At 44.3% G+C, this 12,169-nt stretch overlaps 1 protein-coding gene across 1 annotated transcript in view; it reads left to right on the top strand.

Moving 5' to 3' along the window:
- The window catches only part of LOC111153426 (semaphorin 5A), a 463,009-nt gene that overhangs the window by 390,689 nt on the left and 60,151 nt on the right, over positions 1 to 12,169 (top strand). Inside the window, exons 15-16 of the mRNA XM_022512436.1 lie at positions 1,694 to 1,837; positions 11,228 to 11,375. Of these exons, the coding sequence (XP_022368144.1) occupies positions 1,694 to 1,837; positions 11,228 to 11,375 (292 nt within the window). The remainder of the gene's footprint in view (positions 1 to 1,693; positions 1,838 to 11,227; positions 11,376 to 12,169) is intronic.

Genomic DNA, 12,169 nt, shown 5'->3' with positions numbered 1-12,169 from the left:
ACTATCGAGCTGTTTTGCCAACATATATAGAACTTTGAAAGTAAAAGGGCCATTTCATTTATGTTGAAATGACTAATTTTTAGAAAATGAAGTGAATTACTTGGGTAATTTTTTGAATTGCATAGGTAACAGGGTATAAGATACTAGCTAATTATCTTCACAAGAAACTTGGATTTGTCTTACTTTGTGATTACTTGGTTAAATGATCATAAAGCAGCTTTATGATAATATAATACATCAAAGCATCACTATATATTTTATTCATATCATGAAGAAGTTTCAGAAAATAGAGAACTATGAAATATACTAAGAATTTTCTCAGAGGAATGTTCATTTGAAATTATTATAGAAATAATATGTTCACAATATTGCTTACACCTCGAGCTTCAATGGCACAGTTGCAGACCTGCATATTTTTAAACGAATGTATAAAATAAAAATAAGAATTAATGTCGGTTGATATTTTTCCAGTGGAAAAGAAAATCCTCTGAGGATAACATAGTATAGAAATGCGTATGTGATCAGTAAAGTGTAAACGGATTCCAGCTGCAGTGGGCTGCTCACATGGGAGTTTGGATTCCAGATTTAACAGATATTTTGACAGTTAAAATCTTTAAAAATGCTAATGATTTGTTTTTTAATGGCAGGGACTAACTACTAAGGGAAATATTTAAATTATAAACATTCTAAATACCGGCATTTCACGGGAAAAGTACAATATTAAAAAAAAAAAATCCTCCTTTAGCTGTCTGTGGTGGTTCTTGTTATAAACCACTTTTATACAGGCTGTTTATTTTATTTTAATTTTATGTTTGTATACCTATCATATTATATTTATAATAACATTAATATAGTTATGTGCAATTTGCACTGCTGTGTACGTTCTATATCTTTGTCAAACTGTGAGAAAATAGCCAAGAATCTGAATTTAATAATTCTTCATTTTTAATAAAGTTTGTTTTAAAGCTTTGGCCATTACAACGCTCGTTGGACATTACGAATGCTATCAAGAGAATTACCGATTTTCTTTGATATTAATAGATTTTAAAAGTGAGCATTATAGGTACTTTTAGATGCTATTTTGTTCAGATGTGCACTTTTTACAGATTCTAAATGATATGTTACAAGTCAAAGCATAAACTCTACAGGTTCAGGGATTTATCTCTAATTGCTTTTCAAGGAAATAGACTTATTTTCATTAGTTAAACTTTTTCATAACTAAAAATTTTTGATAGTTTCTAATACAGAATTTTCTCAGAAAAATTTTCTGAAATTATTATAAAAATTATGTATTCCAATTATTGAAGTTATAATAGGAATTATATATTCAAATTATTGTGGATAACTTGAACAAATTAATTAATAATAATAAAATAATAATAAATAATAAAATAATAAAAATAAATTAATTTATAGAATAAATTATTATGATACCTTATTTTTAGTGCACTGTAAGCGTTACTGCCCAAGGTCCAACCTAAACTCTAAAATCAGACAGCCAGGAGCAGGATCTCCCCGGAGCCCAGAGTCCCATGACGCAGCACATCCAGTCCTGTCCTGTGGCTCCGGTTCCCCTTCCCTTCCCAGCCCACAGTCCCGCAGTCCGCGCGGGACACGGGAAGGTCATTGGAGGCGGGTGCGCGCAGGGATCTGGTGAGCCTGACTTTGTGACCCCGCTGCTTCCTCTCTCCAGGAACGGAGGCTGGACCCCCTGGACCTCCTGGTCTCCCTGCAGCACCACCTGTGGGATCGGCTTCCAGGTGCGCCAGCGGTCCTGCAGCAACCCCACTCCTCGGCACGGGGGCCGGGTGTGCGTGGGGCAGAATCGCGAGGAAAGGTAGGCGCCGCTCTGGCCCCGACACCGCTGTCCTCTGGTTTCCTGCCATTCCAGTGCGGCCCGGGTTCCCTGTGGGCTTAGTCTGGGACGTCACTTAGCTTTTCTGTAGCGTCCCTTTCTGTTGAGCCACATTGCCCTGTTCTTTTCCTGACATCCTTTAATTTTGATCGAAGCCTCGTGTTAACCGCATCCGAGCGCGGGCCGCAGCAGTGCCCACGAGGCTGGCTAGCTGAGCCCTTCCCGAGGGAGCAGAGATGTAGGGACAGTGGGCACCACTGGGCTGGCCTCCCTGGGACTCATTAGAATTCAACTAGACCCGGTCTCAAAAGCTGCAGTTCCAAGTAGGACCTAAGGTAGCCCTGGGTCCCCACGGTAGCAGTCAGATGAAGTAGAGTTTTCCATCAGAACTAAATCAAGCAGCTGGAACAAGGTGAGAACATAGTCAGGGTCTGACTGTATGATAACCACACACTGCTCTATTAACTCCCACCCAGGAGCGCAGGAGAACCCAGGAGAACCCAGATCCCATGCCACCTGTTACTGTAAGCGGGGGAAGGTTCTGTCTAGTCTGGAGTCGCACAGTTTGTTGCTTTCCATCGAATCAGACATTAGGCCTGGCATCATAAAATCTACAGTTGTGATGGTTGGCTCTTTCTTGCATATGCAAAGTACTTTCTAGTTTGATTGTTGGGAGAAAATCCAAGCAGGTGAATCTCACATCGCTCTGGATTTGTATTCCGACATACTAATAGAAACATACTGTATTGATCCGTGTGAAACAAAATGGCTTTCGGGACCTTTTAATTAAAATGTAGTAAGGATTATATCTGATCATATGGGTTCAGTGAGAGGCTTTTATTTTAAAAATACCGTATGCAGTTATTTGCTATGTAATTAATATTTATAGAAAGACAAAACCAGTAGGTTTACAGTACAGATAGTTCCCTGCTGGGTATTTATTGTGACCTCAGAACAACCTGGGAGAATCATTCCTTTCTTTCTTCACTGTTTCTAAATTGCCAATTAAGATTTCATTCCTTTTGTCTCAGAGGAAAATGAAAGATGATTTTTACAAAGCAAGGTTGGTCATTTTTGAAGCAGTCCCCTGAGACAGTCTTGTGCAAGTCTGTCTTTTCCGATCCAACAATAGTTGATAAGTGGGAAAGTCGTTTATGGGCGAATTGTCTCCCTGCTATTTCTTAACTTTGCAAGATTTAAAACTGGTTGGAAGTTTTAACATTTTCTACATCGTCACATAATACAGCCCATTCGGGCAAAGTGACCTTCATCAGTGTGAGCCTGCCCTGGAGACCCAGCACCTCTGCAGATCTGACGCCTGTTAGCGGCTTTCCTAGGCTGAACCCACAGGAACATGCTTTTTCAGTCTGTAGCTAACAGATATGTACATTCTGTGTGCATGTGTGGTTCTTAGTAAGGCTGCATGTATGGGGAAAAATCAGGATGGCTAGCATGCTTGGGGGACTTACACTTAAAATGTTCCCTTTTTACAGAAAAAAAAGGAACATGCTCGTTTGGACAAGATAAACATTTTGTTTGTGGAGGAGTATTTGAATGCCCATAAAACACGGGTGGATGATAAGGATAGGAATTTTGTAAGATTTTATAAAACTGAAGCTTCCCCATTGAACAGCTTTTCTAGGGGATTAGCAGGCTATCAAGAAGTTCATGAAATCTAGAAAAACCAGAACGTGATATCTGTTTCTCGGTCTTCATAAGCAAACCGTTCTGAGATTTCTTCGTTGTGTTATATGGGAGGTGTCTCCACCCACGTAATGTAAGGGAACACTGTCCCTTAGAAATATTTGAGAACTAAACTCAAGATTCGAGGAGACTCTGGCCTCCCTGTCCTTCGTTTTCTCTTCCTGTATAAACATAGTTCTGAAAACTTGGTGGCGTAAAACAACACCCATTTATTATTTCACAGTCTTCATGGATAAGGAGTGTCAGTATGACATCCCAGTGTTCTCTGCTTAGCCAGAGCTGTGGTCTCATCTGGGCTTCGACTGGGGAAAGGGCAGCTTATGAGATCACGTGGTTGTTGTCAGCATTTAGTCCCTTGTGGACCATCAAATTGAGAACCTCCATTTCTTGCCAAACGAGCTTTCCCAATATGGTCACTTTCTTCCTCAAATCTAGCAAGGAGAAAAGTATCCTCCCAAGATGGGCAGTATGGTTTTATATGGCACAGTAGCAACGGGACATGCCATCACCTTGCCATATTCTGTTGGTTAGAAGTCTCAGACCCTGCCTACACTCAAGAGGGGGACATTATGCAGGGTATAAATACCGGGGGACAAGGATCGTTGGGGTCACCTTGGAGCATCTGCCACAGTCGATGGTATGTCCCTCGGTCATTCATGTCCCTTCCATATGCAAAACGCATTTCACCTCTTCCCAAGGTCCCCAGAAGTTTCATAGCATTAAATCATCTCCCCAGGTTCCAGAACCTTACTGTTTAAATCAGGCTCAGATATGAGTGAGGCTTTCTGGGGGTCGATCCTCTCAGTCTGTCAGCCTCTAAAATCAGCGTCGAGGTATCTGCCACCAATACACCCAACGTATGGTGGTGGGAGAGGCAAGGATAAAGCTCCAGACATTTCTGTTCTGGGGCGAGGAGAGGATGGAAAGTATAGAGAAATCACTGATCTATAGAAATTCTGAAATCTAGCCAGACACGTGTTGGGAGTTGCCGGATTAAGTTTTAAGGTCTGTGTGTAATTCTGCACGGTTCTTGGCTCTGCCTTCTGGGCTCTCATTTCTGCTTCCTGAATCATTTTTTCTTCTTCGCAAAAGTTAGCATGTGCTTGTGACTGGGTAGTTGTATCAACCTGTTTCCTGCCAGGAGAAATCTGGATTCTAGAAGCCTCATTCCATTTGTATTTTCTCCGTATGTTTCAGCGCAAGCTGGTATTTTGGCTGAAATTAACTTTATGGGTCGGCTGTGGATTCCCTGGAGGTTTACGCTAGTAAACAAATCCACACCCACAGATCTTTTTTGAGATAGCCCTTCTCCCGCGGGGGAGCCTCCTGCCGGCTGAGGGACCGCACCCCGTGGCTGGCTTGTGATGGAGGCCATCTGTGAGGCACACCCTCGCTCCTGACCTCCTGGGAGCACCCTTTGTGGAACTGAAATTACTCTTGATCCTTTGGTCTTCCTGAGGTTTTAACACAAGGTTGTGTCCTCATATCCGGCTTTTTTTTCTCTCTGCCACACAGTCCTCACAGTGCTCAGAAGCTGTTTATTAATTGTAGGGTATTTGCCATCAGGAGAGACTCAGAACTTCCAAAATTAGTCCATCCTGGTCCCTCCTGTTTGTTACTCCTTCCCACAATTTTTCTTTTCTTTCCCTCACACATTTTACCAGAAGCACCAAGAAGACAGTGCGCAGCAGCTCCAGCCCTTTGCTGGAAATGTCCTCGGCGTTGGCACTTAACATTGACGTGTCCCACTTCCCACAGACCCGCAGTCACAGCCTCAAAGCTTTCTGCCTCGTGTCACAAGGCTCTTCCTCCCCCCAGTTTCCAATCCTGGGCTCCTCTTTTCTTTTGGATTTTCGTGTTCCATTTCGCTGTGAATTTTTCTCTTTGAATTTAGGTGTTTGGCTCAGGGGCAGTAATTACACTCATTGTGTCGTATAACTATGACACTATGTATTTCCAACACGTCATCACTCCCATCCTGTAAACAGTAAGCAGTGACTCCGCATTTCCCCTCCTCCCAGACCCTGGTAACCTCTAACCTATGTTCTTTCTGCATGAATTTGCCTAGTTGAGATATTCCATATAAATAGAGCCATATGCTGTTTGCACCTTTGTGTCTGGCTAATTTCACACAGCATAATGTTTTCAAGGGTCCTCCATGCCGGACCATGTGTCAGAGCTCCATTCCTCCTTTCCAGCTGAATAATACACAACTATATGGTTATCTCATATTGTGTTTACCTCTTTACCCACCAGTCGGCAGGTGGGTCATTTCCACCTTGGAGCTATTGTGAAAAATGCTGCAGTAAACATTAGCATATGAGTGTCAGTTCAAGTCCCCGTTTCACTTCTTCTGTGTATAAACCTAGAAGTGGACCTGCTGGGTCTTATGGTAATTCTGTGTTTCATTTTTTGAGGAGATGCCAAAGCATTCTGTACAGTGGCTTCACAGTTGTACGTTCTCGCAGCAGTGTGTGAGCCTTCTGTGTCGCCAAACCCTTGCCAACCCATCCACCCTTCCTTCCTTCCTTCCTTCCCTCCTTTCTTCCTTCTTTCCTTCCTTCCTTCCCTCCTTTCTTCCTTCTTTCCTTCTTTCCTTCCTCCTTTCCTCCCTCCGTTCCTCCCTTCCTCCCTCCCTTCATCCCTCCCTCCCTCTCTCCCTTCTTTCCCAGAGGTATAAAGCAGTTATCTCATTGTGGCTCTGCCGAAGGGCTGTTGATGTTGAATATCTTCTCCTGTGCTTATTGGCCGTTTGTCTACTTTTTTGAAAATGTCTCCTTGCGTCCTTTGCCTGTTTGCTAATTGGGTTGGTTTTGTTGCTGAGTTTTAGTTCTTATCCTGTTTCCCTCTAAAACCTCACAGGCAGCATCCTCAAAGTCTCTCTGCCTGATCCACAAAATTCTCCTTGCATCTACCCATTCCCTGGTCCCAAAGCCATGTTCACATTTCTAGGTATTTTCTCCAGGAGCACTGCACGTCAGGGCACCAAAATCTGTTTCAGGAGTCATTGCGTAACAATGTTACCACTGACTCAGGGCTGGAAGCATCTCATGTGTATTGGCTCGAAGGGCCTGTGGGTTTGTAGCCTGGACATCGTAGCCCTGGGTCCTTTGCCCCAGGATTTTACGAGGCTGCAGCAGGCTGTGGACCATGGTTGTGGTCTCATCTGAGGCTTGACCAGAGAGGGTGTGCTTCCCAAATGCTATGGTTGTCAGCAGCATTCAGTTCCGTGGACGCCGTCAGACTGTCTGTGGGCCGAGCTCCCTCCGCCCCTCGCCACCTACACCATTCAGGTCTGACTGATTCATTCCTCATAGCGGTGGAACTGATGATAGGGGAGAGCCTTCTTGAAAAAAAGGGGTATTGCAGTCTTATGTAGGTTCAATCATGGAAGTGATATCCTGTCATTTTTACTATGTTCTGTTGGTTAGGAGGAAGTCACAGGTCCTCCCCACCCCCACCCCCAGCCACACACACTGAATGGGAGGGGATCACGCAAGGTGTGACTTCAGGAGGGGGGAGCACGGGGACCACATCAGAGTCTGCCCCCATTGTATTATTAAAGTTAAGAGTCCCAGGAACCAATGGGGGCTTATTATATGATTTTTATTATTTGATTATTTTTTATCATTTTTTTAATTATATTTTCCTCTGTCTCCATAGGGTGTGTTTGCTTAGCAAGGCAACATACTGCTCCCTTATAAGTCATTCCTCTCCCTTAATGGGTTCTCTTAGCTCTCTCCTGGGGTAAAAGTTAATAGTAGGGGGAACTCGGTGTATATATAGTTTCTCCAGTACAACAGAGACTTGATTATTCCAGTATGTTCCAGGAAAGGGACGGTCACTTGAGCCGAGCCAGGAGAAGATGGCTCTGATGGGATCCTGACTGGTTCAGGATTGGCAGGGGCTGCAGTGGGAAACTAGCACGGACCAAACCAGAGCAGAACGCAGCTGGTAGCATGAAGAGATAAGACCAGAAATGATGCAGTGGCAAGAACCTAGTCCGTATGGGGTTATGAAAGGCAGTTCTTTTCACAGAGACGAGCTTTATGGAAAAATTGATAATTTATAGAGAAATATTGCTGGGTTATTAATTCAGTTTTAAATGCAAAATGAGACTGAGCAGTCACGGGCAAAATTAAAATCTTAGTTTTTAATGCATCATGAAATATATCTGACTTGCAGTGCTTTAAGGTACTAGAGATCCAGCAGAGCCAATAAAGTGTCAGCAGCGTCCAGCTGTTACATGGCAAACCTGGCTGTGTGTGGAGGCCTGTGTGTGAAGAACCACTGGCCAGTCCATTATATAGATATTTGATTCATAAATTAGTAAAAATCCTTGAACACACAGAGTCACCAACGTAACTAACTTCTGATCCCCCTTGTTGTCTATAACCAGGAAAGATGCTGAAGAGTCAATGGTAGTTTAGCAAGAGGCCTGCTGTTGGGAGCATGTGTTGGTCAGGGGGGCAGAGCAAGGGGGTCGGAGGGACCCTGCTTCCATGAAACTGTGGGAAACCCAGGGTTGGGTGGTTTTGAGGGCTTTGCCTCTGACCAGACTCTCCTGGGGCGGGGGGGGTGGGGGTTGTGAGTGAAAACCCAGACGTGAAGGGGCAGAGCTGGCTAGCCTACAGTTGCTACTGCCCTCCCGACCCGCCTTGCAGAGGGTGACACAGTCACATATCTTGGTGTCACTGTTTTCCCAGGACCACTGTAAAAAGAGAAGAGAGAAAAATGGAAGGCGAGTGGTGGATAACTTTAAAATGCAGCCAACTATATCATTTATTGACACTGCTTGCTAGTTCTAGGCCACACGCGGTTTTCAGGCTCTCCTGCTGCAGATTCAGCTGTTCTAACGTGCTGGGTGATTTCAGACCTGGACCGCCATAGGCAAACCCGAGAAAGTATTTGTGCACCGTGATGTTCTTTACTATGGGAAAATGGTAGCTCCCTTGCTGTGTTTTTTATTAAAAGCCAAGTGTCTTTAAGCATATTTAGCAAGATTTTCCTTTGCTCTCCGTATTCTTTTATGGCTTGTTTTTGTTTCCTTAAAGTACAATGAGGGTAAGGAGTCCTGGTCGTCTATACCGTTTAAATGTCGGTGTATCAGTGTGGAAACGGGAGGTGGCCTTCTATGTCTCAGTCTATCCATATGCGACAAGGCACCCGTGGGTATTTTGAATCAAATGCTGTGAGCTCTGATGGTCTGAGTTTTCTTTTCTCCCAGACATGTCCTTGAATGGCACTTTCCTCTTGGGACATTCCGATCCTCGGCACATGTGTTCATAGTCCCTGGGCAGTCAAGGACATTTTCCTTCTTGCAATTCTGCATGTTTGCCCATGCTTCCTGACCTCCAGTTCTTTTCATCTGTTGTCCCCTCAATTTCGTTTGGGCTCTCCTACCTAGAGGTCCCCCTGTCTTAATTAAAAAATACCTTCCCTTTCTCCTCTACACATAAGTGTGTCCATGGCCCTGAACTCTGAGAGTCAGAGCCCTGGGAGGCTGTGTACGTATGACTGTCCGGAAGAGGGAAACCAAATGCTTCTCTTTCTTAAAAATTGAGAAGATGAAAGAGAAAGGATTGTGCAGTCCCATTGACTAGTCTTCTGTGTGACTGTTTAGAGAAACTAAACCAGGTGCCTTAGTGGTTCTCGCCTTTGGAGGCTTCTCAGCCATGGCCTGTCAGCTCTCTCTTCCAGAAGGATGCGTGTCTCCCACGTTCCCATAAATGGGAGGCTGACGTGTGGCTCTATTGTTCGCCTCTTGGTCTTTCTCTGCACTCACAGTTGCCACATCTTTGCTCCACTCTACCAAACCCAACGGTGTCCCTTTCCCTCCTCTTTCCACCACCGTCATGTCCATCCAGCTTGGAACACGTCTCCCTTGCATTGTTGCGATCCATTCTCCCCTGGTTGGCATTTGCTACCCCCAGTCTTCCTGCTGTGGGCTCTTTGAAGACCAGACTTAATGCATGGAGAGCTCTTTGAATACCACTCTTAATGCATGGAGAGCTCCAGAGATCTCAGGGAGCTCCAGGCCACTGGTCAGATGAGGCAGAAACCCGGGGAGCCCAGTCTCCACTCTCGAACTCGGCTGGTGCTGCTTTATCTCTCGAGCTCTGTGGGCCTTTGAATTTCAAGTGTTTCCTCCCTTGTCGTAAAGGTCAGTGATGCTACTTCCCATCACCCTCTTCTGTTCTCTTCTCCAGGTCACCTTTCTCCCTTCACTCTTCCCATTTCTATGTTCTGTTCTTTTCCACAGTGGCGGCCTTTGCTCACTTTGCCTCATCCTGTGGACTCCCCTCAGCTTGGCCTGGCTCTGAAGCCTTCACATTCTCTCCAGAGTTTTCCTGGTTTGGTGGAAAAACACTTGAATCTTATCAGCATTTACCATTTGGAAACTGCACTCTCCAAATGACTTCTCCTGGTTTCTGGAAACCAGCTACCATTTGTCCTTACTTTCTACTCATTAAGACAGTATTTTCTGTTCTGGGCTTATGTCCATTTCCCGATATTCATCTTGGGTTGTAAACACCTGTCGTATGGAAATGTGCTTTGTAATGCCCTTTGTGTAATGCCCTACAGGATTTAGCATTTATTAAGAACCATGACATTGCAGGTGATGGACTTTGCCTCGCAGATGAGAGTCTCTCTGCCTTATGTCTGAATCCAGATGGGGAGAGACACGTCAGGAAGAGTCTTGCATGCTGCTGTCCTCTAGAAGCTAAATTGCTGTGTGGAAGGTGGATAACTAGATTTAAATAGTCCTTCAAATGGCCAGATATGTCTTGCTAAGTTTGCTTACGGGTAGAGCAGTCTCCTTCTCCCAAGAGGCTAGAACCTAAGGAACGCCAGGTTGTTTCCTTCTTGGTTTTTTTGCTTGATTGTTCATTTGTTTCTCTCATTTGGCTTCATTTCACTTGTAGTATTAAAGGCTAAGGAGAAATGTGACTCATTTAAGGCTAACGAGGGCCCTGTGTAGTTGGCTAGTAATTGACAATGAATGTACACTTAGAAGTACAGAGTATAGAACTAGGACCATTGTTTGTAAATAGTTATTCAACTTTTCTGGAATAACTGGTGGTCTTTTAAATTAAGGTTGTTTGATGTCATTTTGAGAGTCTGCAGATAAATTTAAAAATACAATAACCTAAGAAGTATATGGCATGAGGCTTCCTGCTAAAATCAGGCTTTAACTTTAATTTGTATTAATAGGATTATGCACCTTATTTGATTCAAGAATAAGAAATGAGTTCTAAATACAGTTTTGCTGACTTTATGTCCGTAACCTACTTTATCTTTCAGTGTCTGTGTTTAGAAGATAAACGCCCTGCCTAGATGTTCTCTGTGTGTCCCATTTTGGGCGCCTATTTGAAGGGTTTTGTCTTGTTTGTTTCTCCTCTAATTGGCTGCACAGGAAGCTCCATCCTGCATTGTGAGTTTAGCATTTTCTTCATTGTGTCCCGTGCATTCCGTTGTCTGTGCCCTCACAGCATGGCCAGCACCACATCTGCCCCCTTTACCGTGCCACCACTCCGCACACACAGAGCCCCTCCACACGGAGCATGCCCATGTGTTCAACATCGGTGCAGGGACAGACTGTGGAAAGGTCTGTGGCTTCATATTGCCCTGAACGGCTTCCTTTTCCTCTTGGTTTCCCCATCACAGATACTGCAACGAACATTTGCTGTGTCCCCCGCACATGTTCTGGACAGGCTGGGGTCCCTGGGAACGATGCACAGCCCAGTGTGGGGGCGGCATTCAAGCTCGCCGCAGGACCTGCGAGAATGGACCTGACTGCGCAGGCTGTAATGTGGTGAGTACGGACCTTGTCGTTTCCAGCCCATGTCCCCAGCCAGTACACACTGGGTGCTCTGCATACACTTGATATATGGCAAGAATTAGGTGTTCTGCAAACACAAGGTACTCTGGACACACTTGATATACTGCAAGCATTAGGTGTTCTGCAAACACTACATGCTTTGTAAACTGGACGCTCTGCACACAGTAGATGCTCTACAGATACTACATGCTCTCACGCACCAGATATTCTGCGAACATTGGGTTTTCAACAGGCACTAGGATGCTCTGCAAACATGAAATGCTCTGTAAACATGACATCTCCAGATGCAGGGTACTCTGCATGCACTATGTGCTGTAAATCATGTAAGTTTCTCCAGTTAAAGAGAATATTTGGAGGAAATAGTGGAAGTTCATGGTAGCTTGGAGGCTTTTTGAATAAAATATTTACTTCTGGGATAAACGCCCCCTGGAGTTCTTCAATTCTGATTTCTGAGCTATGACAGAGCTTCAGTCTGCTTATCTCTGCTCACAATACTCAGTTTGGGAAAATGGTATATAAGGTCTCCACACTGAACCACGCTAAGGTATAGAACCGAGACACTCTGAGGCTTGAGAAACTTCGTGGAGCTATTGTCAGAGCATACTGGGGCCAATTCGGAGGGAATCGAAGACAACTTATAGTTTTGTTTTTCTTCTGCCTTAGCAGGTCATATTTCTTTTAACACTCTAAACCCTTAAATAAAATTCCACTCATGCAAGCACTTTTCCGAAGGCCCATTGTTCCTCTTCCTGCACCACCTGCAAGAA

Source organism: Enhydra lutris, unplaced genomic scaffold (assembly GCF_002288905.1).
Source record: "Enhydra lutris kenyoni isolate GAN:26980312 unplaced genomic scaffold, ASM228890v2 scaffoldscaffold32, whole genome shotgun sequence".
In the NCBI taxonomy this organism is placed as follows: domain Eukaryota; kingdom Metazoa; phylum Chordata; class Mammalia; order Carnivora; family Mustelidae; genus Enhydra; species Enhydra lutris.
This window is presented reverse-complemented; position numbering and strand designations above follow the sequence as displayed.